The 27,591-nt window shown below is 38.4% G+C and overlaps 1 protein-coding gene across 2 annotated transcripts in view; it reads right to left on the reverse strand.

Moving 5' to 3' along the window:
• The window catches only part of FAM172A (family with sequence similarity 172 member A), a 481,319-nt gene that overhangs the window by 136,928 nt on the left and 316,800 nt on the right, over window positions 1–27,591 (reverse strand). For both annotated transcript variants that reach the window (XM_030816846.1, XM_012505467.2), the window contains one exon: window positions 24,600–24,684. In XM_030816846.1, coding sequence (XP_030672706.1) covers window positions 24,600–24,684 — 85 coding nt within the window. The remainder of the gene's footprint in view (window positions 1–24,599; window positions 24,685–27,591) is intronic.

Below are 27,591 nucleotides of genomic sequence, written 5' to 3' on the forward strand. Positions count from 1 at the left end.
TGAAGAATTATGAACTTGTTACTATATGCCAGGTACTGTTTTAAGAATATAAATTATTTCACTTAATTCTCAATATAACCCAATGAGATGATACTAGTCTTACCCCATTTTACAGACAGTGTGATTGTGAATATTTATCTGGCCATTAATTGTCCACATATTTGGGAGAATACAAATTTCCCACAGTAATGATAAATCCAAAGATCTTCCTGGTAAATGCTGACATGCTACTATTAAAGAGTTTGAAATCACATGTAACATGTGCTTGTTTGTAATATCTAGAGTAAAAAGTCAGATTTTCTTGAAGTATGGAAGGAAGGTGGATACTTTCAGAAGATGCACTAACTCTTCAATAACAGAGTGTCATTTAAAAAAAAAAGGTGTTGGTGAACTAAGAGTTACTCTTGGATTCTAAAAGAGCTCAGAAGCCCTTTATTTCCCCTACTCCCAACCCCACCACCCATTTCAATGATCATTCTTTCACTAGGAGCAGAGAATCTTTGCAGTAAACACAAGACTTCTTTCTAGGAGACTGTGAGCTCCTTGAGGGCAGAAGTCATACCTAATACCCTTTATATCCTTGGAGCCTAGATTGGTGCCTAATACATTAGGTGTTCAATACATCTTTGTGTAATTCAAGAATAAATATTTACAGTTAGTTTCTTGCCTCAAGAGAATCAAGAATAACTCAGGGGTAAGACATGAAATTAGGCTCTAATTTTGGGGGGGATGAATTGAAGATGATTAACTAATTGGTAAAATAATTAAATTTGGGTTATCTAAAAATTCAAGCCTTGCTACTTATGCTGATTTTTACGTGCTTGATATTGTTTTTGAAGAAAAGCAAAAACAAATAACTGAGTGATTACTCCTTCATAAGAAAAATATGGCAAAAATTCTAAACTATAGTGATTATGGAAAACTATACTTGTCACTGTAATATTCAAACTGAGTACCTCTAATTTAACATACAGCAGCTTTCCTACATATTGGTTATATTTAATCACATATTTGTGGCCTTAAATTAACAATGTCTTATTTTATTTTTGAGATGGGGTCTCATTCCATTGCCCAGATTGGAGTGCAGAGCACACTCATGGGTGACTGCAGCCTCAACCTCCCAGGCTCAAGTGACCTGCCCATCTGAGCCTCCCAAGTAGCTGGGACCACAGGCATGCTCCACCAGGCCCAGCTAATTTATTTTTATTTTTATTTTTTTGTAGAGACAGGGTCTCACTATGTTGCCCACGCTGGTCTCAAATTCCTGGCCTCAAGCTATCCCCACCTTTGCCTCCCAAAGTGCTATGATAACAGGCATGAGCCATCATACACAGCCAACAATGTCTTATTTTAAATTTAATCGCCTTCCATCTGGAAACTGAGAAGGAGAAAGTTTAGCTACTATTTCATATAAATTAATATTGACAGAAGACTAAATTTCTTTGAAGAGAATTTTTAAAAAGTAAATAAAAGTAAAAAATCTGAAAATGCTTACATTACTTTCTTAAAACTTCTGAAATATTAGCTAATAACAAAAGAATCTTCATGCCAATTTTGATTTTAGATTATCAAAAACTTTTAACTTAGGGTCTCCTTAAAAAGTCTCATTAATAGAAATCATTGCTACAAAAAGCTTAAGGTAGGGTGTATGTTTTTTTGCCCCAACTTTTTTAACAAGTCACTTCTATAGCACTTTAGAAATTAAGAAATTATATAATACAACTGAATTCTCTCAAGGATTGTGGCAGGCAGTTATGCAAAACATCTATAAACTAGCTGGTATAAGATGTTTTCATTTATTGGTACAATATATTGAATAGTTAGGGTCAGGAATGTACAGCTGAAGGGGATATTAACAGACACTATGGACAGAAATGCTAGCACAAGGTCTCAAAGAGTATTTAGACATCAAATATCAGTTAAATTAATTTTTGCACCTACAAACTGAAGTCATTAATCCAAACAAAATATCTCTTAAAATTTATCATTAAATAGAAATATTTTCCTTTGGAAAAAGACTATATTTTAAGAAACATGAAAAAGTAAAAACTTAAAAAAAATTATACTCCTGCTTTTAAAGTGCTGATAATCAACTCTGAACATCTTGAGATTTTATAAATAAAGAATATTTGGCCTATGTATAGTGCCTAATGTTCACTCTGAAAGTTCATTTTAGTACCAAAAAATATGCATTTTAGATGTTCTAAATCACCTCTTGAAAGCAATGCAGTTTTCTTTGAAGATGTATGTTTTCGGAATATTTTGGCCAGCAGACAGATTTATTACTGGTGACTTGCTGTCAGTCTGTCTATGACAAGACAGAGCAGACTGAGGGGGTTTACATGGGGGCACACAGAATGTGTAGGCGAGAGCAGACAGTGAGCTTGTGGCTTGAGGGAGACACAGAGCCCCCGTCAAAGGGAAGTGAAGGGCAAGTGAGCCCAGGCACACCACAGTCAGGCAGGGGAAGACAGAAACATCTGGGCCGGGGGGATGTGATTCCATGGGCTGGAAGGACAGAGTCTTCAGGTTGGGGAAACTGGAAGCCACAAAGACATGGCATAGAGGCTAAGCCAGATGAGAAAGAGACCCAGAGTCAATAAACAGACATAGAGAGACCCATCAGGGGCAGTGAACCAGACAGAGCTAACAGAGGGCAAGCGAAGTAAAGACAGCCATAGGAAGGGAGATCAAGACTTAACATAAGATAAAAGGGATGAAAATGTCTGTCTTAGGTACCACTGGTCCCTGACTTATTTTTTCCAACAATTATGGACAGAGCATTAAAAGCCATGAAGCTATTCCTATGAGGGCAGTAAAAGGAATAGTGTTTCCATATTAACTCAAAACTTATAATTTTAAGTACAAATACAAATTCTTATTATTCAGTTATTTATCTAAAAGCATTCCAAAAATAATTAGTTAAATTTTTTTTTTTATCTTTAAAGAGAAGAGTTAGCTCAGGAAAGGAGAGTTGCCACCTTTACTGCCAAATTCTTCGAAGGATTTTTCACAAATTGGTTCAGAAAACTGTAAAAAACATGGTGGCTATTTTTAATTTTTTTTAAGTGAGATTTTTGGAGTGAGACTACTTATATTCACTGGAATTACTGGAAAACTGAAAAAGTCAAAATCACAGGATAATATTGGACCTGATGAAATATATATAATCAGGGCAAATGATTATATATACTAGTGATCTATATAAATGAAGATTTTATATTTAGATAGGTTATCTTAAATGATTCTTTAATAACTTTCTGAGAGTCCCTGATTCCAACTATTTATTATGAATGATAAGCTGAAAACACAGAGTTCCTGGTGGTCAACTTTTACAATACTTATCCCTTACATTAACTAATCATTATAAGGTAGCATACAACAATGAATAGAGGAACTGATAACTAAAAGCTACAAGGTTAACTCTACAGTAATAAAAACTGTCTGAAAAGTGTTATTTAGTTCATGAAAACATCACTTAAAGGATTAGAATATCTTCTGACTGCAAAGAGGAATGCTATACTTCTTGACTAGTACACATACTCAAAAGTAGTACAGTATCATATATGCTAATATGCCTTGAATTTTAAGAGACACTATGGACAGAAATGCTAGCACAAGGTCTCAAAGAATATTTAGACATCAAATATCAGTTAAATTAATTTTTGCACCTACAAACTGGAGTCATTAATCCAAACAAATTATCTCTTAAAATTTATCATTAAATAGAAATATTTTCCTTTGGAAAAAGACTATATTTTAAGAAACATGAAAAAGTAAAAACTTAAAAAAATCATACTCCTGCTTTTAAAGTGCTGATAATCAACTCTGAACATCTTTACAAGGCAAAGTATAGATTTTCAATTACCTAATTAATTTGAGCTGTGTCTAAAAACATATTAGACAACTCGTCTACACATTCTGAGTGACACCACATTCTAGAGGCAATTACTGTTGATTTTTCATTGCTATCTTTAGAAGGAAGTGATTATTCACTAACAAAGGAGATATAACTCCTTAATGTCATTTCCTCAAGAGGTATTTTCAGCAATAAAGTGAATTGATTATTTAGCAAATATTCAGCAAGTTCAGTCAGTGTAAACAGTCAATCTGGACTATTTAAGCAAATAAAAATTAGGGTTACATTAGCAGGTTGTCTACAATTCAAATTCACCTCGTAATTGCTAACTTTCCATTTCACGTTCTGATGAGAAAATGGGGCTTAGTAGTTAGGTACATACAATCAATGGCCCTTCTTTACTTTCAAATCCAAGAAAGGCCCATCTAAACAGAGGAACTTCTCAAGTTTAATTCTTAACCCAGAAGACATCTACTATGCTTGGTTGTTTTCCTTTTCCTTTCTTCTTTTTAAAATACATTTACTGTATTCTGTTATCTTTCTAATTTTGAAGTGCCTAGATTTATATCAAGTGTTCTAGGGAAGCTGAAACAACAGAAATGCCTGTCTAAGCTATAGTAGGGGCAAGGAATAATGTGATGGTTATAAGTTCTGGGAGAAAATATGCTGACAGGTATCATGCGTTTAGACAACATAATTTTAGTGAATCTAGGTTCAGGTCTTTCCTCAATAGCATGCAGAAAAATGACACTTTAAGGTAGAGCCTTCCATCCTGTGTGCCTGGTACAAAGTGGCCAAAGGCATGTCAAGATCCCTTCACAATTCAGGTCAGACAGGAGGGATGTAGGGTAGCAAAACTCTGTTCATCTACCGCTGGATATAAGTAACCTTCTCTGTGATGTCTAGAGCACTGTACAAACAGTATACTTTCCTATAGCCACTTTAGGAATAGTGGAATAATAATAATTTGCCGGTAACTCTGCTTTATGGTTATTATGAATCTTAAAGGACTGGTAAAACAAGTCTCTTCTAGTCTTCCCTTCTTGCTTTGTATTTTCTCCTACATGGAGCTTACATTCTAGTAGGAGAGACAGACAATAAACTTCTGACATCCTATATACTTTTCTTACTTATCTTGATTACTGTTAGTCTCCCTTACTAGAATGTAAGCTCTGTGTGGGACCTTCATCTATTGCAATTCACTGCTGTATCCCTGGTACCCACAGCAATGTCTTGTACACAATGACAACTCCCCGAATTAATGTATGAAGACTGAATGGGCATACTTAAAGGCACTTAGGGAGCACATTTGGAGGGGGCTGAAAGTACGTAAGCCTTAGCAGCAGCACTTCTCCAAACACAGCCCCAGGTAGAACCAATCTAGCAAAGAGTGTCCTGTCAGTCATGCGCCAGCCAAAGCAAGCTGTGCCAACTTGTAATATGTCAGAAGATATCAATGCTCTATAAGCTTGTCTGTTTTCAAACATTTATATTTTCCTTTCCTCTCACCCAGACAGAATGCCCCCTCATACGCAGTCAAAAATTAAATTGACTATTTTGGGGGAGCAGCACATCACAGAATATCATTTCTAATTTTATCTAACTGCTACCCCAATGTCTCTTTCAGCTTTATTGCTTCCATATTTCTATGTCCTATGAATATTTTTCCTTCAACAATTAATTTTCCTTTTAATTTCTTCACTATATGTTCTATCATCTTTCTGTGGCTCTGATTTCTGTATAATATTTTGTGACCCTTATCAATGGCCCAGAGAACATAGGAAAGCCTAAATAAATAAGTTATTTGTTCTTTATAAATAGAAATAGAAACAGGGAAATGAGAGTATTTCTGCAAATGCCTTTTCAGTCCTATAGAGTTAGAATAATCAATAATAGATTTAAATTATAGCCTTAAATTCTAAAATGCCTAATGGGAATATATAGTACCATGTGGAATTTTTCAGTGTCTTCCTTCTGATGAACTCAAAATGTCCCTCCAGAAAATATACAAATTGTCCTCATATTTATACAAGATAAGTGAGGCAGATATTTACTGTTGCCACTTTATAATAAATAATTAAAATATGGACTATAAAATAAATATAGATCCTATTAACTGATTACACCATTCTCTGAATAACAGTGTCCTTAACTGGCCAATTTTACAAGTAGAAAACACTATCAATAGAGTGAGAATTGGTCTTTAGAGGAGGTAAGATCATCACGGCTGATGGGAGGCAGGACTGGATTGCAGCTCCAGATACAGCAGCATGCAGAGGCTTGCATTGTGAATTCTAGCTCTAGATTGACTGCAAGAACAAACCAGCAATCCTGAGAGGACGCAGACATAAGCGGACTGCTCCTGCAGGACCTGGGAGACAGCCCAAACACTGAGTGCCCCAACTGCAGAAGTGGGAAAGGGAGAGCCTCCACTCCCAAACACACACCCCCACTGGAGAAACTAAAGGTCTGTTTGCTGGAAAAGTTTCCAACCTTACCTGGAATTGGGTCAATCTGGAGAGCCAGTGAAATACAGGGGTAGAGGAAGCAGCAGAAACGCCCTGGAAGCTTGCTGGGTCCCCTAGCAGGCCATTCCTGCCTGGCACCACAGGGATCCATCTGGAGGGCAGCCAGAGGAGCAGGGGATAAAATTCCACAGGGAGAAGGAAATCTCTAGCGGAACTTTGTAACAATTTGAACAGGGCGAGAAGCCTCCTGGCCAGAACTTGGGGGAGGGTGCAAATCCGGTGTGCAGACTCCACAGGCGAGAACCAAGCCCTTTTCTTTTGCAGCTGGGAGACGAGTAGCCTGGGGCAAGTTTTCAAGCATGTCTTGCCCTCCGCCTGGACACAGACTCAGGGCTGTTGTTGGGGGCACGACGGGAGTAAGACCAGCCCTTCAGTTTGTGTGGGAGCTGGGTGAGGCCTGTGACTGCCGGCTTTCCCCCACTTCCCTGACAACCTGCATGACTCTGCAGAGGCAGCCATAATCCCTCTAGGGACACAACTCCAGTAACCTGGGAATCTCACTCCCATGCCCCACAGCAGCTACAGCAGCAAGACCTGCCCAAGGAGAGTCTGAGCTCAGACATGCCTAACCCTGCCCCCATATGATGGTCCTTCCCTAACCACCTTGGTAGCTGAAGGCAAAGGACATATAATCTTGGGCATTCTAGGGCCCTGCCCACCTCTGGTCCCTCTGGATACTACTACAGCTGATGTTCTCTGGAAACTGCCACTGCCTGGCAGGAGGCCAACCAGCACAAAAATAAAGCATTAAACCGCCAAACTAAGAACCCTCACAGAGTCCCCTGCACACCACAGCCACGTCCACTAGAACAGGAGTTGGTATCCATGGCTGAGAATCCAACAGAAGTTCACATCACAGGACTCTGTACAGACAACCCCTAGTACCAGCCCAGAACGGGGTAGACTTGCTGGGTGGTTACACTCAGCAGAGAGACAACAATCACTGCAGTTTGGCTGACAGGAAACCATATCCATAAGAAAAGGGGGAGAGTACTACATCAAGGGAACATACCGTGGGACAAAAGAATCTAAATGACAGCCTTCAGCCCTAGACCTTCCCTTGGACAGAGCCTACCCAAATGGGAATGAACCAGAAAACCAACTCTGGTAATATGACAAAACAAGGCTCATCAACACCCCCCCGCAAAAAAAATCACACTAGTTCACCAGCAATGGATCCAAACCAAGAAGAAATCTCTGATATACCTGAAAAAGAATTCAGGAGGTTAGTTATTAAGCTAATCAGGGAGGCACCAGAGAAAGGTGAAGTCCAATGCAAGGAAATCCAAAAAATGATACAAGAAGTGAAGGGAGAAATATTCAGAAAATAGATAGCTTAGAGAAAAGACAATCAAAAATTCAGGAAACTTTGGGACACACTTTGAGAAATGTGAAATGCTCTGGAAAGTCTCAGCAATAGAACTGAACAAGTAGAAGAAAGAAATTCAGAGCTCAAAGACAAGGCTTCTAATTAACCCAATCCAACAAAGCCAAAGAAAAAAGAACAAGAAAATATGAACAAAGCCTCCAAGAAGTCTGGGATTATGTTAAATGACCAAGCCTGAGAATAATTGGTGTTCCTGAGGAAGAAGAGAATTCTAAAAGCTTGGAAAATATATTTGGGGTAATAATCCAGGAAAACTTACCCAGCCTTGGGAGAGACTTAGACATCCAAATGCAAGATGCACAAAGAACACCTGAGAATTTCATCACAAAAAAGACCTTCACCTAGGCACATTGTCCTCAGGTTATCCAAAGTTAAGATGAATGAAAGAATCTTAAGAGCTGTAAGACAGAAGCACCAGGTAACCTATAAAGAAAAACCTATCAGATTAACAGCAGATTTCTCAGCAGAAACCCTACAAGCCAGAAGGGATCGGGGCACTATCTTCAGTCTCCTCAAACAAAATAATTATCAGCCAAGAATTTTGCATCCAGTGAAACTAAGCATCACATATAAAAGATACAGTCTTTTTCAGACAAATGCTGAGAGAATTTGCCATTACCAAGCTACCACTACAGGAACTGCTAAAAGGAGCTCTAAATCTTGAAACAAATCCTGGAAACACATCAAAACAGAACCTCTTTGAAGCTTAAATCACACAGGACCTAAAAAACAAAAATACAAGTTAAAAAGCAAAATCAAAAAACAAGCCAACGTACACAAGCAACAAAGAGCAGAAGGAATGCAATGGTACCACACATTTCAATACTAACATTGAAAGTAAATGACCTAAATGCTCCACTTAAAAAATACAGAACCTCAGAATGGATAAGAACTCACCAACCAACTATCTGCTGCCTTCTGGAGATCCACCCAACACATAGCACTCATATAAACTTAAGTAAAGGGGTAGAAAACAGCGTTTCATGCAAATGGACACCAAAAGCAAGCAGAGGTAGCTATTCTTACATCAGACAAAACAAACTTTAAAGCAACAGCAGTTAAAAGAGACAAAGAGGGACATTATATAATGGCAAAAGGCCTTGTCCAACAGGAAAATATTACAATCCTAAACATACATGCATCTAACACTGGAGCTCCCAAATTTATAAAACAATTACTAATAGACCTAAGAAATGAGATAGACAGCAATACAAAAATAGTAGGGAACTTCAATACTTCACTGACAGCACTGGACAGGTCATCAAGACAGAAAGTCACCAAAAAAACAATGGATTTAAACTATATCTTGGAACAAATGGACTTATCAGATATATACAGAACATTTCATCCAATAACCGCAGAATACACATTCTTTTCAACAGCACATGGAACTTTCTCTAAGATAGACCATATGATAGGCCATAAAACGAGCCTCAATAAATTTAAGAAACAAATTATATCAAGCACTCTCTCAGACCACAGTGGAATAAAACTGAAAATCAACTCCAAAAGGAACCATCAAAATGATGCAAATACATGGAAATTATATAACCTGTTCCCAAATGAACATTGGGTCAAAAACAAAATCAAGATGGAAATTAAAAAATTCTTCGAACTGAACAACAACAATGACACAACTTAACCAAAATCTCTGGGATACAACAAAGGCAGTACTAGGAGGAAAGTTTATAGCCCTAAACGCCCACGTCAAAAAGACTGAAAGAGTAAAAACTGACATTTTAAGGTCATACCTCAAGGAACTAGAGAAATAAGAACAAACCAAACCCAACCCCAGCAGAAAAAAGGAAATAACCAAGATCAGAGCAGAATTAAATGAAACCGAAACAAAGGAAAACAATACAAAAAATAAATAAAACAAAAAGCTGATCGTTTGAAAAGATAAATAAAATTGACAGACCATTGGCAAGATTAACCAAGAAAAGAAGAGAGAAAATCCAAATAACCTAACTAAGAAACAAAACAGGAGACATTACAACTGACGCCACTGAAATACAAAAGATCATTCAAGGCTACTATGAACATCTTTATGCACATAAACTAGGAAACCTAGAAAAGATAGAAAAATTCCTGGAAAAATACAACCCTCCTAGCTTAAATCAGGAAGAATTAGATACTCTGAACAGACCAATAACAAGCAGCAGGACTGAAATGGTAATAAAAAATTACTGAGAAAGAAAGTCCAGGACCAGACAGATTCACAGCAGAATTCTACCAGACATTCAAAGAAGAATTTGTACCAATCCTTTCAACACTATTCCATAAGATAGAGAAAGAAGGAACCCTCCCTAATTAATTCTATGAAGCCAGCATCACCCCAATACCAAAACCAGGAAAACGACATAACCAAAAAAGAAAACTACAGACCAATATTCTTGATGAACATAGATGCTAAAATCTTTAACAAAATACTAGCTAACCAATCCAACAACATATCAAAAAGAGAATCCACCATGATCACATGGGTTTCATGCCAGGAATGCAGGGATGGTTTAACATATGCAAGTCAACAATGTGATACACCACATAAACAGAATTAAAAACAAAAACCACATGATCATCTCAATAGATGCAGAAATAGCATTTGACAAAATCCAGCGTCACGTTATGATTAAAACTCTCAGCAAAATTGGCATAGAAGGGACATACCATAATGTAATAAAAGCCATCTATGACAAACCCACAGCCAACATAATACTGAATGGAGAAAAGTGGAAAGCATTCCCTCAAAGAACCGGAACAAGACAAGGATGCCCACTCTCATAACTCCTCTTCAACATAGTACTGGAAGTCCCAGCCAGAGCAATCAGACAAGAGAAAGAAATAAAGGACATCCAAATCAGAAAAGAGGAAGTCAAACTGTCACTGTTTGCTAACAATATGAGTGTTTACCTTGAAAACCCTAAAGAATTCTCCAGAAAGCTCCTAGAACTGATGAAAGAATTCAGCAAAGTTTCTGGATAAAAGATTAATGTACACAAATTGGTAGCTCTTCTATACACCAACAGCGACCAAGCCGAGAATCAAATCAAGAACTCAACCCCTTTTACAATAGCTGCAAAAAACAAAACAAAACAAAACAAAACAACTTAGGAATATACCTAACCAAGGAGTCAGAAGACCTCTACAAGAAAAACTTCAAAACACCGCTGAAAGAAATCATACATGACAGAAACCAATGAAAACACATCCCATGCTCATGGATGGGTAGAATCAATACTGTGAAAGTTGACCACACTGCCAAAAGCAATCTACAAATTCAAAGCAATTTCCATCAAAATACCACCATCATTCTTCACAGAATTAGAAAAAACAATTCTAAAATTCATACGGAACCAAAAAAGAGCCTGCATAGCCAAAGCAAGACTAAGCAAAAAGAACAAATCTGGAGGAATCACCCTACCTGATTTCAAACTACACTATAAGGTTACAGTCACCAAAACAGTGTAGTACTAGTATAAAAATAGGCACATAGATCAACGGAACAGAATAGAGAACCCAGAAATAAACTCAAATACTTAACAGCCAACTGATCTTTGACAAAGCAAACAAAAACATAAAATGAGGAAAGGACATCCTTTTCATCAAATGGTGCTGGGATAACTGGCTAGCCACATGTAGGAGAATGAAACTGGATCTTCATCTCTCATCTTATACAAAAAACGACTTAAGATGGATTAAGGACTTAAACTTAAGACCTGATACTATAAAAATTCTAGAAGATAACATTGGAAAACCCCTTCCAGACATTGGCTTAGACAAGGATTTCATGACCAAGAACCCAAAAGCAAATGCAATAAAAACAAAGATAGATAGCTGGGACTCAATTAAACTAAAGAGCTTTTGTACGGCAAAAGGAACAGTCAGCAGAGTAAACAGACAACCCACAGAGTGGGATAAAATCTTCACAATCTATACATCTGACAAAGAACTAATATCTAGAATCTACAATAAACACAAACAAATCAGTAGGGAAAAAACAATCCTGGGGGGTGGAGCCAAGATGGCCGAATAGGAACAGCTCCAGTATAGAGCTCCCAGCGTGAGCAATGCAGAAGACAGGTGATTTCTGCATTTCCAACTGAGGTACCAGGTTCAGTTCACTGGGGAGTGTTGGAAAGTGGGTGCAGGACAGTGGGTGCAGCGCACCAAGAATGAGCCAAAGCAGGGTGAGGTATTGCCTCACCCGGGAAGCGCAAGGGGTCAGGGAATTCCCTTTCCTAGTCAAGGAAAGGGGTGACAGATGGCACCTGGAAAATCAAGTCACTCCCACCCTAATACTGTGCTTTTGCAACAGTCTCAGCAAACGACACACCAGGAGATTATATCCTGTGCCTGGCTCAGAGGGCCCTACACCCATGGAGCCTTGCTCATTGCTAGCACAGCAGTCTGAGATCAAACTGCAAGGCTGAAGTGAGGCTGGGGGAGGGGCGCCCACCATTGCCTAGGCTTGAGTAGGTAAACAAAGCAGCCTGGAAGCTTGAACTGGGTGGAGCCCACCTCAGCTCAAGGAGGCGTGCTTGCCTCTGTAGACTCCACCTCTGGGGGCCGGGCATTGCCAAACAAAAGGCAGTAGAATCCTCTGCAGACTTAAATGTCCCCGTCTGACAGCTTTGAAGAGAGTAGTGGTTCTCCCAGCACACAGCTGGAGATCTGAGAACGGACAGACTGCCTCCTCAAGTGGGTCCCTAACCCCCGAGTAGCCTAACTGGGAGGCACTCCTGAGTAGGGGCAGACTGACACCTCACATGGCCGGGTACTCCTCTGAGACAAAACTTCCAGAGGAACGATCAGGCGGCAACATTTGCCATTCACCAATATCTGCTGTTCTGCAGCCTCCGCTGCTGATACCCAGGCAGGGTCTGGAGTTGACCTCCAGCAAACTCCAACAGACCTGCAGCTGTGGGTCCTTACTTTTAGAAGGAAAATTAACAAACAGAAAGGACATCCACACCAAAACTCCATCTGTACGTCACCATCATCAAAGACCAAAGGTAGATAAAACCACAAAGATGGGGAAAAAACAGAGCAGAAAAACTGGAAACTCTAAAAATCAGAGTGCCTCTCCTCCTCCAAAGGAACGCAGCTCCTCACCAGCAACAGAACAAAGCTGGACAGAGAATGACTTTGATGAGTTGAGAGAAGGCTTCAAACGATCAAACTACTCTGAGCTAAAGGAGGAAGTTCGAATCCATGGCAAAGAAGTTAAAAACCTTAAAAAAAATTAGATGAATGGCTAACTAGAATAACCAATGCAGAGAAATCCTTAAAGGACCTGATGGAGCTGAAAACCAAGGCACGAGAACTACGTGACAAATGCACAAGCCTCAGTAGTCAATTCAATCAACTGGAAGAAAGGGTATCAGTGATGGAAGAACAAATGAATGAAATGAAGCGAGAAGAGAAGTTTAGAGAAAAAAGAATAAGAAGAAATGAACGAAGCCTCCAAGAAATATGGGACTATGTGAAAAGACCAAATCTACGTCTGATTGGTGTACCTGAAAGTGATAGGGAGAATGGAACGAAGTTGGAAAACACTCTGCAAGATACTATCCAGGAGAAATTCCCCAATGTAGCAAGGCAGGCCAACATTCAGATTCAGGAAATACAGAGAACGCCACAAAGATACTCCTCGAGAAGAGCAACTCCAAGACACATAATTGTCAGATTCACCAAAGTTGAAATGAAGGAAAAAATGTTAAGGGCAGCCAGAGAGAAAGGTCGGGTTACCCACAAAGGGAAGCCCATCACACTAACAGCTGATCTCTCGGCAGAAACTCTACAAGCCAGAAGAGAGTGGGGACCAATATTCAACATTCTTAAAGAAAAGAATTTCCAACCCAGAATTTCATATCCAGCCAAACTAAGCTTCATAAGTGAAGGAGAAATAAAATACCTTATACACAAGCAAATGCTGAGTGATTTTGTCACCACCTGCCCTAAAAGAGCTCCTGAAGGAAGCACTAAACATAGAAAGGAACAACCAGTACCAGCCCCTGCAAAAACATGCCAAATTGTAAAGACCATCGAGGCTAGGAAAAAACTGCATTAACTAACGAGCAAAATAACCAGCTAACATCATAATGACAGGATCAAATTCACACATAACAATATTAACCTTAAATGTAAATGGGCTAAATGCTCCAATTAAAAGACACAGACTTGCAAATTGGATAAAGAGTCAAGACCCATCAGTGTGCTGTATTCAGGAAACCCATCTTACATACAGAGACACACATAGACTCAAAATAAAGGGATGGAGGAAGATCTACCAAGCAAATGGAAAACAAAAAAAGGCAGGTGTGGCAATCCTAGTCTCTGATAAAACAGACTTTAAACCAACAAAGACCAAAAGAGACAAAGAAGGCCATTACATAATGGTAAAGGGATCAATTCAACAAGAAGAGCTAACTATCCTAAATATATATGCACCCAATACAGGAGCACCCAGATTCATAAAGCAAGTCCTTAGAGACCTACAAAGAGGCTTAGACTCCCACACAATAATAATGAGAGACTTTAACATGCCATTGTCAACATTAGACAGATCAATGAGACAGAAAGTTAACAAGGATATCCAGGAATTGAACTCAGCTCGCACCAAGTGGACCTAATAGACATCTACAGAACTCTCCACCCCAAATCACCAGAATATACATTCTTCTCAGCACCATATTGCACTTATTCTAAAATTGACCACATAGTTGGAAGTAAAGCACTCCTCAGCAAATGTAAAAGAATAGAAATCACAATCAACTGTATCTCAGACCACAGTGCAATCAAACTACTACTCAGGATTAAGAAACTCACTCAAAACTGCTCAACTACATGGAAACTGAACAACCTGCTCCTGAATGACTACTGGGTGCATAAAAAATTGAAGGCAGAAATAAAGATGTTCTTTGAAACCAAGGAGAACAAAGACACAACATACCAGAATCTCTGGGACACATTCAAAGCAGTGTGTAGAGGGAAATTTATAGCACTAAATGCCCACAAGAGAAAGCAGGAAAGATCTAAAATTGACACCCTAACATCACAATTAAAAGAACTAGAGAAGCAAGAGAAAACACATTCAAAAACTAGCAGAAGGCAAGAAATAACTAAGATCAGAGCAGAACTGAAGGAGATAAGACACAAAAAATCAATGAATCCAGGAGCTGCTTTTTTGAAAAGATCAACAAAATTCATTGACTTCTAGCAAGAGTAATACAGAAGAAAAGAGAGAAGAATCAAATAGATGCAATAAAAAATGATAAAGGGGATATCACCACCAATCTCACAGAAATACAAACTACCATCAGAGAATACTATAAACACCTCCATGCAAATAAACTAGAAAATCAAGAAGAAATGGATAAATTCCTGAACACATTACACCCTCCTCAACACATACACCCTCCCAAGACTAAACCAGGAAGAAGTTGAACCTCTGAATAGACCAATAACAGGCTCTGAAATTGAGGCAATAATTAATAGCGTACCAACCAAAAAAAGTCCAGGACCAGATGGATTCACAGCTGAATTCTATCAGAGTTACAAGGAGGAGATGGTACCATTCCTTCTGAAACTATTCCAATCAACAGAAAAAGAGGGAATCCTCCCTAACTCATTTTATGAGGCCAGCATCATCGTGATACTAAAGCCTGGCAGAGACACAACAAAAAAAGAGAATTTTAGACCAATATCCCTGATGAATGTTGATGCAAAAATCCTCAATAAAATACTGGCAAAATGAATCCAGCAGCACATCAAAAAGCTTATACACCATGATCAAGTGGGCTTCATCCCTAGGATGCAAGGCTGGTTCAACATATGAAAATCAATAAACATAATCCAGCACATACACAGAACCAACAACAAAAACTGTATGATTATCTCAATAGATGCAGAAAAGGCCTTTGACAAAACTCAACAACCCTTCATGCTAACAACTCTCAATAAATTAGGTATTGATGGGACGTATCTCAAAATAATAAGAGCTATCTATGACAAACCCACAGCCAATATCATACTGAATGGGCAAAAACTGGAAGCATTCCCTTGGAAAACTGGCACAAGACAGGGATGCCCTCTTTCACCACTCCTATTCAACATAGTATTGGAAGTTCTGGCCAGGGCAATCAGACAGGAGAAGGAAATAAAGGGTATTCAATTAGGAAACGAGGAAGTCAAACTGTCCCTGTTTGCATATGACATGATTGTCTATCTAGAAAACCCCATCGTCTCTGCCCAAAATCTCCTTAAGCTGATAGGCAACTTCAGCAAAGTCTCAGGATACAAAATCAATGTGCAAAAATCAAAAGCATTCTTATACACCAATAACAGACAAACAGAGAGCCAACTCATGAGTGAACTCCCATTCACAATTGCTTCAAAGAGAATAAAATACCTAGGAATCCAACTTGCAAGGGACGTGAAGGACCTCTTCAAGGAGAACTACAAACCGCTGCTCAATGAAATAAAAGAGGATACAAACAAATGGAAGAACATTCCATGCTCATGGGTAGGAAGAATCAATATCATGAAAATGGCCATACTGCCCAAGGTTATTTATAGATTCAATGCCATCCCCATCAAGCTACCAATGACTTTCTTCACAGAATTGGAAAAAACTACTTTAAAGTTCATATGGAACCAAAAGAGAGCCTGCATTGCCAAGTCAATCCTAAGCCAAAAGAACAAAGCTGGAGGCATCATGCTACCTGACTTCAAACTATACTACAAGGCTACAGTAACCAAAACAGCATGGTACTGGTACCAAAACAATGGAACAGAACAGAGCCCTCAGAAATAACACCGCATATCTACAACTATCTGATCTTTGACAAACCTGACAAAAACAAGCAATGGGGAAAGGATTCCCTATTTAATAAATGGTGCTGGGAAAACTGGCTAGCCATATGTAGAAAGCTGAAACTGGATCCATTCCTTACACTTTATATAAAAATTCATTCAAGATGGATTAAAGACTTAAATGTTAGACCTAAAATCATAAAAACCCTAGAAGAAAACCTAGGCAATACCATTCAGGACATAGGCATGGGCAAGGACTTCATGTCTAAAACACCAAAAGCAATGGCAACAAAAGCCAAAATCAACAAATGGGATCTAATTAAACTAAAGAGCTTCTGCACAGCAAAAGAAACTACCATCACAGTGAACAGGCAACCTACAGAATGGGAGAAGATTTTTGCAATCTACTCATCTGACAAAGGGCTAATATCCAGAATCTACAATGAACTCCAACAAATTTACAAGAAAAAAACAAACAACCCCATCAATAAGTAGGCGAAGGATATGAACAGACACTTCTCAAAAGAAGACATTTATGCAGCCAACAGAAACATGAAAAAATGCTCATCATCACTGGCCATCAGAGAAATGCAAATGAAAACCACAATGAGATTCCATCTCACACCAGTTAGAATGGCGATCATTAAAAAGTCAGGAAACAACAGGTGCTGGAGAGGATGTGAAGAAATAGGAACACTTTTACACTGTTGGTGGGACTGTAAACTAGTTTAACATTGTGGAAGTCAGTGTGGTGATTCCTCAGGGATCCTGAACTAGAAATACTATTTGACCCAGCCATCCCATTACTGGGTATATACCCAAAGGATTATAAATCCTGCTGCTATAAAGACCCATACACACGTATGCTTACTGCGGCACTATTCACAATAGCAAAGACTTGGAACCAACCCAAATGTCCAACAATGACAGACTGGATTAAGAAAATGTGGCACATATACACCATGGAATACTATGCAGCCATAAAACAGGATGAGTTCATGTCCTTTGTAGGGACTTGGATGAAGCTGGAAACCATCATTCTCAGCAAACTATCATAAGGACAAACAACCAAACACTGCATGTTTTCATTCATAGGTGGGAATTGAACAATGAGAACACATGGACACAGGAAGGGGAACATCACACACTGGGGCCTGTTGTGGGTTGGGGGGAGGGGGGAGGAATAGCATCTGGAGATATACCTAATGTTAAATGACGAGTTACTGGGTGCAGCACACCAACATGGCACATGTATACATATGTAACTAACCTGCACGTTGTGCACATGTACCCTAAAACTTAAAGTATAATAAAAAAAAATCCCATGAACAAGGGGGCTCAGGATATGAATAGACAACTCTCAAAAGAAGATATACAAATGGCCAACAAACATATGAAAAAATGCTCAACATCACTAACTGTCAGGGAAATGCAAATCAAAACCACAATGTGGTATCACCTTACTCCTGCAAGAATGGCCATAATAAAAAAATTAAAAAACAGTAGATGTTGGTGTGGATGCGGTGATGAGGGAGCACTTCTACACTGCTGGTGGGAATGTACAGCCACTGTGGAAAACAATGTGGAGATTCCTTAAAGAACTAAAAGTGGAACTACCATTTGATCCAGCAATCCCACTCCTGGGTATCGACCCAGAGGAAAAGAAGTCATTATATGAAAAAGATACTTGCACATGCATGTTTAAGTAGCACAACTGACAGTTGCAAAATCGTGGAACCAACCCAAATGCCCATAAATCAACGAGTAGATAAAGAAACTGTGGTGTGCATATATACATACAATGGAATACTACTCAGCTGTAAAAAGGAATGAATTAGGCCAGGCACATTGGCTCACGCCTGTAATCCCAGCACTTTGGGAGGCCGAGATGGACAGATCATGAGGTCAGGAGATGGAGACCAACCTGGCTAACACGGCAAAACCCTGTCTCTACTAAAAATACAAAAAATTAGCCAAGCGTGGTGGGGGGCACCTGTAGTCCCAGCTACTCGGGAGGCTGAGGCAGGAGAATGGTGAGAACTCGGGAGGCGGAGCTTGCAATGAGCCGAGATCGTGCCACTGCACTCTAGCCTGGGAGACAGAGCGAGACTCCATCTCAAAAAAAAAAAAAAAAAAAAAAAAGGAATGAATTAACAGCATTTGCAGCAACCTGGATGAGATTGGAGACTATTATTCCAAGTGAAGTAACTCAGGGATGGAAAACCAAGTATCATATGTTCTCACTGATATGTGGGAGCTAAGGTATGAGGATGTAATGGCATAAGAATGATATAATGGACTTTGGGGACTTGGGGGAAGAGTGGGAGTGGTGCAAGGGACAAAAGACTACAAAAATGATGCAGTGTATACTGCTCGGGTGATGGGTGCACCAAAATCTCACTAATCACCACTAAAGAACTTACTCATGTAACCAAATACCAAATACTACCTGTACCCCAATAACCTATGGGAAAAAAAAACAGAATTGGTCTTTAGAAGCCAACAACAACAAAAAGAAAACACTATAAATAAAAAGAAGTGGGAAACCAGTCACCTGACATAGATGCAAGACCCCTCAAATATCCACTATATACATATACAGTGTATATACGTATATATACACTGTATAGTGTGTATATACATATATATACACTGTATAGTGTATATACATGGATGTATATACACGAGATATAGTGTATACATGTATATACTATGTGTTTGTGTGTGTATATATATATGTATATAGTGGATGGTGGAGATATATCTGGAATGCAGTGGTAAGATCACAGCTCACTGCAGCCTTGAACTCCTGGGTTTAGGCAATCCTCCCACCTCAGCCACCCAAGTAGCGAGGACTACAGGCTCACGCCACCATGCCTGGCTAATTAAAAAAAATTTTTTTAGTGGAGATGAGGTCTTGCTATGTCACCCAGGCTGGTCTCAAACTCCTGGCCTCAAATGGTCCTTGAGCTTTTGCCTCCCAAAATGCTGAGAGTACAGGCATGAGCCACTGTGCTTGGCCCTCCCTACATGTTAATAACGAACAACAAGGCCAACTTGGGCACCAGTGTGAGACCATGTCTCCGCTAAAATAAAACTAAAAACAAAAACAAAAACAATATAACTATGCTAAACATACAGTGATATTTTAAGTAAAAATTTATAATTTTATATCTGCTTTTAAATTATATATAAACAGGTAAGTAACATTCATAATATGAAATTATTATGACCAATACATACTTTTTTTGTAATGGGAAGCAAATCTAGTTATAAAGGAAAAACTACATATTAAATAAGTGTGTATGTTTATAGGCAATTTCACTGCTATCACTGTGAAACTTTTAGTCAAAAGATCAAAGCATATTATAACAAGAAAAAAAACTTTACAATTTAGCAAGCTGGAAAAAAAACTTCATTAAATTGAATATACAGCCGGAAGATCCATTACTAATTTGTGGTCAGTACACATGTTGAAATCTTCAAATAATATTAACATTTTAAATTACATATAACAGCAATTATTGATCAGAGAAATTCGGGTGTTTCAAAGGTACTTCATCAACCTTTGGTTGTTTCTATTTTAATTTCCTGCCATCACCTCAATCAATTAATGTTGAACAATTAATCTTGTTCAACATTTTTTATGGACTCTGAGGGAAAGCATTAAGTCAAGCTGAAGAAGTGGTAAGTTTTTATAAGTAGGTATAGGAAATGCTGGGGGTGCTGGTCCTAACTCTCTTCTTATTTGATGCAACCTAATGTTGATGCCAGCTTCTAAAGGAAGAACCTTTTCGCTAGCACAGGCCCAGAAAGCAATTCATTCTTTTTTAAAATTATGGAGAACAAGATGGTCATGATGAGCTCTTGTTCACTGCTATGTCTCCAGCTTCCAGAACAGTGCCTGGAACACAGTAAATGTCAATAAATACTTTAGTGATAAATGGATATGTGCTGGGGAATGTATGTACAATTTCCTTCTGATTTAGGCCAAATTTGTTAGAACAAAATCCCACAGGGAATGGAAAGTTACACTTAGTAGCAAGTTATGTCTTAAGGAAAAAAATGGTCAGAGGAGAGCTGAATAATAAAGGTGACTTAGTATAAGATCAAGTATGACAAGGAAATTTAATATCTTCTTTCTGATAAATTATACAACAAAGTCTAATCAGTTAGTAGGGGAGCAAGGGTAGGAACAAATTGTCTTCAATGAGTATTTTAGTGCATCCTTAGAAATAGATGCTCTTAAACCCGAAGGTATCAGGGCTAAGATGAGCCTTACAAGGCTTTAGTCTCAATAAAAGGTTTAAGGTTGTTTCTACTCAGGCTGTGCAACCACCTGAGTTGAAGTTTAAGCCTGTTGCATTAATTATCTACTGCTGTGGAACAAACAACCCCAAAATTTGGCAGCTTAAAACAATATACATTTATCATCTCACAGTTTTTGTGGGTCAGAAATCTGAACACAGCTGAGTGATATTAGCTCAGGGTTTCTCACAAGACTACAATCAAGGTGTTGGCTAGATTTGCAGTCATCTCAAAGAGCTCAACTGGGGGAGAATCTTCTTCCAAGGTCACTCACATGGCTGTTGGTGGACCTCAGGTCCTCCCTGGCTTTTGGCCTGATATACCAGTTCCTTGCCATGTGGGCCTCTCCACAGGTCAGCTTACAACCTGGCAGCTGGTTCCCATCACAGTGAGCAAGCTAGAGGACAAGAGAGAGCCTGAGGTCTGCCATCATTCACTGCTCTTACCACTTTCCCCATTATCCTTAAGCAGCAGGCTTGACAGAATGCTGGAATGACCTTTTGAAGACTCAGCTGTGACTGCTAGGAGACAACACCTTGTGTGGTTGGACAATATCCTCCAAATATGGACTTTTCTATAAATCAGCATTTAATATATGTTGCTATTTGCCCCAATTCTGGGAATACAGGCATAGATACGGGACTGCCTTCTTTTCCCTCTACCTTTAGTGATCCACTAGTAGAGCTCTTGCTTCCCATGCCCATTACTTCAGACTCTACTGGTCTAAAGGTCTTAGTTCCAAAAAGGAGATATGTTTCCATTAGGTGACATAATAAAAATTCGTTTGAACTGGAAGTTGAGACTGCAATCTTGCCACTTTGGTCTCCTTATGCCACTGAATCAACAGGACATGGATGTACTGGATGGGAGCACTATACTGGATGGGTGATAAATCCTGATTTCCAAAGGAAAACGTAGTTGCTACTACACAATGGGTAATAAGTAATATCTCTGTAATGCAGGAAATGCTCCAGAGTACCTGTAAGTAGTTTCTGTAATTAAAGTCAATAGCATACTATGATCACCTAATTCAGGCGGGACTGCTAATGGCCCAAACTCTTCGAAAATGAAACTGTGGATCATTTCACCAGGCAAAGAGTCTTGACCAACTATAGTGCTTGCTGAGAACAAAGCACACCTCATTTTATTGTGCTTCAGTTTACTGCACTTCACAGATACTGATTTTTTTTTTAACCAATTCAAGTTTCCTGGCAACACTGCATCAAGCAAGTCTATAGGTGCCATTTTTCCAACAGCATGTGCTCACTTCGTGTCTCCCTGTGCTAATAAACTTTTCCATGATTACCATATGTTATGGTAATCTGTGATTAGAGATGGGGTCTTGTTCTGTCTTCTAAGTTGGGGTACAGTAGTACAAACATAGCTCACTGGCTCACCGTAGCTTTGAACTCTTAGGCCCACGTGATCCTCTTGCCTCAGCCTCCTGAATAGCTGGGACTGTAGGTGGGCACCACCGTACTTGGCTAATATCTTAAAATTTTTTTTGGAGAGACAGGCAAGGTCTTGCTTTGTAGCCTGGGCTGGTATCAAACTCCCGGCTCTGAACAATCCTCTTACCTTGGCCTGCCAAAGTACTGGGATTACGGGTATGGAGCCACCACACTCGGCCTTGATCAGTCATCTTGGATGTTACTACTGTAATTGTTTTGAGGTGTCACAAACTGCACCCATAGAAGATGGTGAACTTAATTGATAAAGGTGTTCTGACTACACCACCAACTGAGCAGGTCTCCTGTCCCTATCCCTTTCCTGGGGCCTCCCTGTTCCTTGAAACACAACAATATTGAAATGAGGCCAATGAATAATTCTCCAATGGCCTTTAAGAATTCAGGTGAAAGGAAGAGTTGCATATCTCTCACTTTAAATCAAAAGCTAAAAATGATTCCACTTAGGATGACATGCGTGTCAAAAGCCAAGACGGGCTGAAATTTAGGCTTCTTGCACTAAACAGTTAGCCAAGTAGTGAATGCAAAGGAAAAATTCTTGAGGAAATTAAAAGTATTACTCATGTGCAGAATGGTGAAAAATTTGAGTCATCCATTCTTAATCAAGGTTGAACAAGGTCATGCTCTGCCTTCTTGTTTCAGTTCTTACATTGTAAACAAGTATCCTTTTTATAGACTATTTAGTGCCACATTTTTCTATTTTTGTGCCGTTTTTTGGTTTCACTGTTTACAATAGCCCCCAAATATAGTGCTGAAGTGCTGTGAAGTGTTGCTAAGCACAAGAAGGCTTATGGAGAAAATATGTGTTAGATAAGTTTCATTCAGGCCGGAGTTACAGTGCTGCTGGCCATGAGCTCAATGTTAATGAATCAACAATATATATTAAATAAGGTGTCATTAAACAGAAACACACATAAACCAAGTTTACATATTGATTGGTTGACAAAAATGTGACCAGAAGCTCACAGGAACCTGGCCTTGTATTTCATCTAGGAGCAATGATTTGCTAATTCAGTGTTTTTAGTGACTTCACATTATATAACTAGCATAAATAATGAAAATCGATTGTATAATATTTAGGAACACACACATATATACATATGTGCATGAGTACATGTGTGTATATGTCTGTCTCTGTGTGTGTGTATAGTAACATATATATCTTCTAGTGGTTCTGTCTCTGCCGTTGAACCCTGGCTTATAGACTTATAAAATTCAGCTATAATGATAGTGAAGCTCAGTTGAAGTTTAGGTATTAATGATAGTGATGTTTAATTATAACAATAGTTCTATACCTAGAATCTGAACTATTCTCCAAATTATTTTCTTCAAATATGTACACATATTTTCAACTTTAAGTACTCAGTGATTAGCTATCACTTATGATTGTTAACATAAAGTAGTTTGTGTTCCAAACTTTTACCCATTCTCCAGCACCCATGGTCAGAGCAAACCCATTTCTGCTATCAGTTATAAGGAGATGCCACTGCTCACTTGGCTGAGAACTGTGAAAGTCAAAACCAGAAAGCTAACAAATGTCACTCTCTCTTCTTACCTAGTGACTCAAATACAAAGCCTTTAGGCTGGAAATCAGTGCTCTCCTTAAACTTCCCAGAGCCCAACTGCTCCTACCCTGCTCATCTCTTCACCTCTTCCCTTTCAATAGGCAGTCCAGTCTTGCCTTTGTTCCCTGTGAACATCTTCAGATCCATTCCTGCTGTTGCTCCTTGAATTGCTCTGTCTCCTTTGCACAGGATGCCATCTTGCATGTTTTCCTACAGTCCAGAGTCTATCTAACACAAGAACTAACTAAAATCTTTGCGTGAAATATTTTTTTCTAAGGTCTCTAGGACACACAACATCCTTGACTGCCTGTCATATCATTGAGTTGGAACTCAGAGACACATATCCTATGAAAGATCCTGTATGTCTGCCCAATCCTCGTTGTTTAGGTATTCATATATGTATGTCTTATCTCTCTGAGCTTCAACAGCAGTTGTCTACACTACTCTTGAATTGTTTCACCTATTCATCTTACTGAGTTTGTTGGTAAGCATTTTAAGCTACTTAACAAATATGTGATAGTGGATTCTACCCATGCATAACATTACCAGTAATTCATCCAACAACTCAAAGATAAAAACAAACGAATTCACAAAACAGAATTCTACATTTCATTAGCATATTTTTCGCCCTGAAAAACAACAGCAATCATACATCTCTCATCAAACACATACCTGCTGAGACCCGGGGGCAATCAGGTAGCATGGACTCCACTGATGTGTCTAATGGTTCTGAGCTAGAGACCCAATTACAACAGTTCTGCAATGTAATAGAGACAATATTGTTGAAATACAATTTAAGCCAAGACGGAATTTTTAGGAAGAGATTAATTTATCCTATAAAATCAACCACCAGAGTGTATTCAATTTATTTTCCATACACAACATTTTTTTCTTATATAAACAGTCAGTAATTATTCATAATTAACATGACTCTGAGAAAGGTCTTTTTGTTTGTTCGTTTTACAGTTCAGCAAATCATCTGTGCTGATATTAAGATGACATGTAAGGGCAGGGCGCGGTGGCTTGCACCTGTAATCCCAGCACTTTGGGAGGCCGAGGCGGGCAGATCACTTGAGGTCAAGAGTTCGAGACCAGCATGGCCAACATGGTGAAACTCCTTCTCTACTAAAAATACAAAAATTAGCCTGGCATGGTGGTGCTTGCCTGTAGTCCCAGTTACTTGGGAGGCTGAGGCAGAAGAATGGCTTGAACCCAGGAGGCAGAGGTTGCAGTGAGCTGAGAGCGTGCCATTGCACTCCAGCCTGGGTGATAGAGGGATACCCCGTCTCAAAAAATAAATAAATAAAATAGATGACACGTAACCTTCCATGAACCATGATGCAATATATTTCCAAGTGAAGTTTAGATGGCCAAGCAGTAAACAAATCAAGGTATTATAATGAAGAGAAAATAAAAAAGTATCCATTTTTAACTTTTAGATTAAAATAAATATTAATTGAACATTCAAGAAAGAATAGCCAATTTTTAAACTATATTCTTTGTGTAATACCACAAGAAATGAATTTTGTATTTACTCCTCAAAATCTGACCCATATAAAAATACTATTTTTAAATTTTTACTTTGACCTGCTTTAATGAAGGCTGTATCAAAATAGTTGTAAAGAATCACCATCTGGTGAGTTGTAGCTGTGTGTCTATGGACACAAAGCCTCCAATATTAAAAATTAGGTAATTTTCAATAGTAACGATGTAAGATAACGATTTACAATTCAGATAAATAATATAATCTATATTCCTTTTATACATTTTAGGTCTGTATTTGAAGTCTGGCTAAAAATATGTGATTATCATCATATGGTTTTTAAAAAATTTATCAACACACACACATACACACTCTCTCACACACACATACACACGCTCACACACACATACACACGCTCACACACACAATGAATTTCCAGACAGAGTTTTTTTTTTTTAAAGAAATCATCCCATCAATCATTTTGGAAAAATCGGTGATTGCTATTCTGGTAAACAAGCATGTATTGTGTATTTTTAGATGCTTGCTTCCCTGGTTGTGCACCATGGAATCCGTCCTCACTGTGGAAAGATCCTTGACTGGTAGATCAAGTGTCTTATTGTATTTCCTTAATTCATTCTGTCTGGAAGAAGATGTCAGCTGTGTTGCAGTGAGAAGAGAATTTCAAAGGCCCCAGTCCTCACCAATAAAGGCCGAGGAATGGCTTTTGAATAGATTTGTCAAGGCAACCCTACTGTTCTGGGACCAGGGAGAGCAGGAATAACATAAAGGAAGGGTTGCTGTATGAGATTAGAAAGTGAAGTTCACAAAGCATGGCAGATTTTTGTAAGAAACAGTAGATCAATGAAACTATTGAACTGTGTAGGAAAAAAACATGAAAACAAACATAACATCTAGTAATGTTCTTAAATGCTTTCTCTCTTTTTACATTTAAAATGGATAAAATATTAGTATTTTTCATGCATTACAAAAGCTTGATGGTTTAAAATGGATACATATTCCATAATGTGCTCTCCTAATCTTAATTAGCAGTTGAATGCAAAATTACACAATGTAAGAGTAGAAACTATAAAAGAAATAGGGTTTTAGAAGATATTTCATACATTTGAAATAAGTAAAATTAATATTACCATTGATAGAACACCACATCAGAGAGTTCTAGATAATGCAGAAGATTAGCACACAATTAGCCAGCTTTTATATACAATGTGACACTTGCTTGTAAGAAATAAGTATTCTCCAAAGCAGTGTCAAGATATGTAAATGGATGATTTGTTTTATCATTCATCACAGCCCCTAATAAATTCAAAAATCATGACTTCTATAGGTACTAAAAATAGGCTCCCAATGATACACGGAGATAGCTTCAATGAAGAATGACTTTCTCTTTCTCTCTCTTTTTTTTAAACAATTCAGTCTTTTCAATGACAGCAATTAGCACTACCGACAGACAGGCAGCGATTAGGTACTGTATGTATTTTAATTATTATTCATCCAACTAGTACCTCCAAATCTGATGAAAGTCAGCTATTAACCAGGTGATATGTCGGTCTTCCTACTGCTCACCTACACTTCACATATGTAAAACTATGTCTTATAGGATTTTCTAGTATTAATACAAGTGATGGCACATTACAATATGCAGACAATTAATCATTTTCTAAATTGTTACTTTAAAAAGCTGAACAAAATGAACTTTTGTCCAGTTTGCTCAGCTCACCTTTAACTCAAACACTTAAAGCAAAATATAAGTTAACATTTTATGTTTGTGAAATTTCAGTTTTTATCTAGCCACATGTTTAAGGCTTTGATCTCTCATAAAAACTGGACAGAAGTTTAACACCCTATAGTTAAAGTGAGTGTGTCCAAAAGTTCTCTGCAATGACAAAGTACCTGTGCAGAACTATACAGATTTGATATGGTCATTTCAGAGTGTGTGTCTGTGTGTGTGTGTGTGTGTGTGTGTGTGTGCGGGCAGGGGCATGTGGCATTTTTACCCCAAAAAGTATATATAAAAAAGGGCAAAACAAGTTAAATGTTTGCTATATGATAGAGTATCATGAAATAAAATAAACATATGCAAAGAAAGACATGCAGCTATTACATCTAAATTCAATCTGTCTGAAATTGTATTTTATCAACTCTAACTCCCTATTCTGAAAT

Source organism: Nomascus leucogenys, chromosome 2 (genome assembly GCF_006542625.1).
Source record: "Nomascus leucogenys isolate Asia chromosome 2, Asia_NLE_v1, whole genome shotgun sequence".
Classification (NCBI taxonomy): domain Eukaryota; kingdom Metazoa; phylum Chordata; class Mammalia; order Primates; family Hylobatidae; genus Nomascus; species Nomascus leucogenys.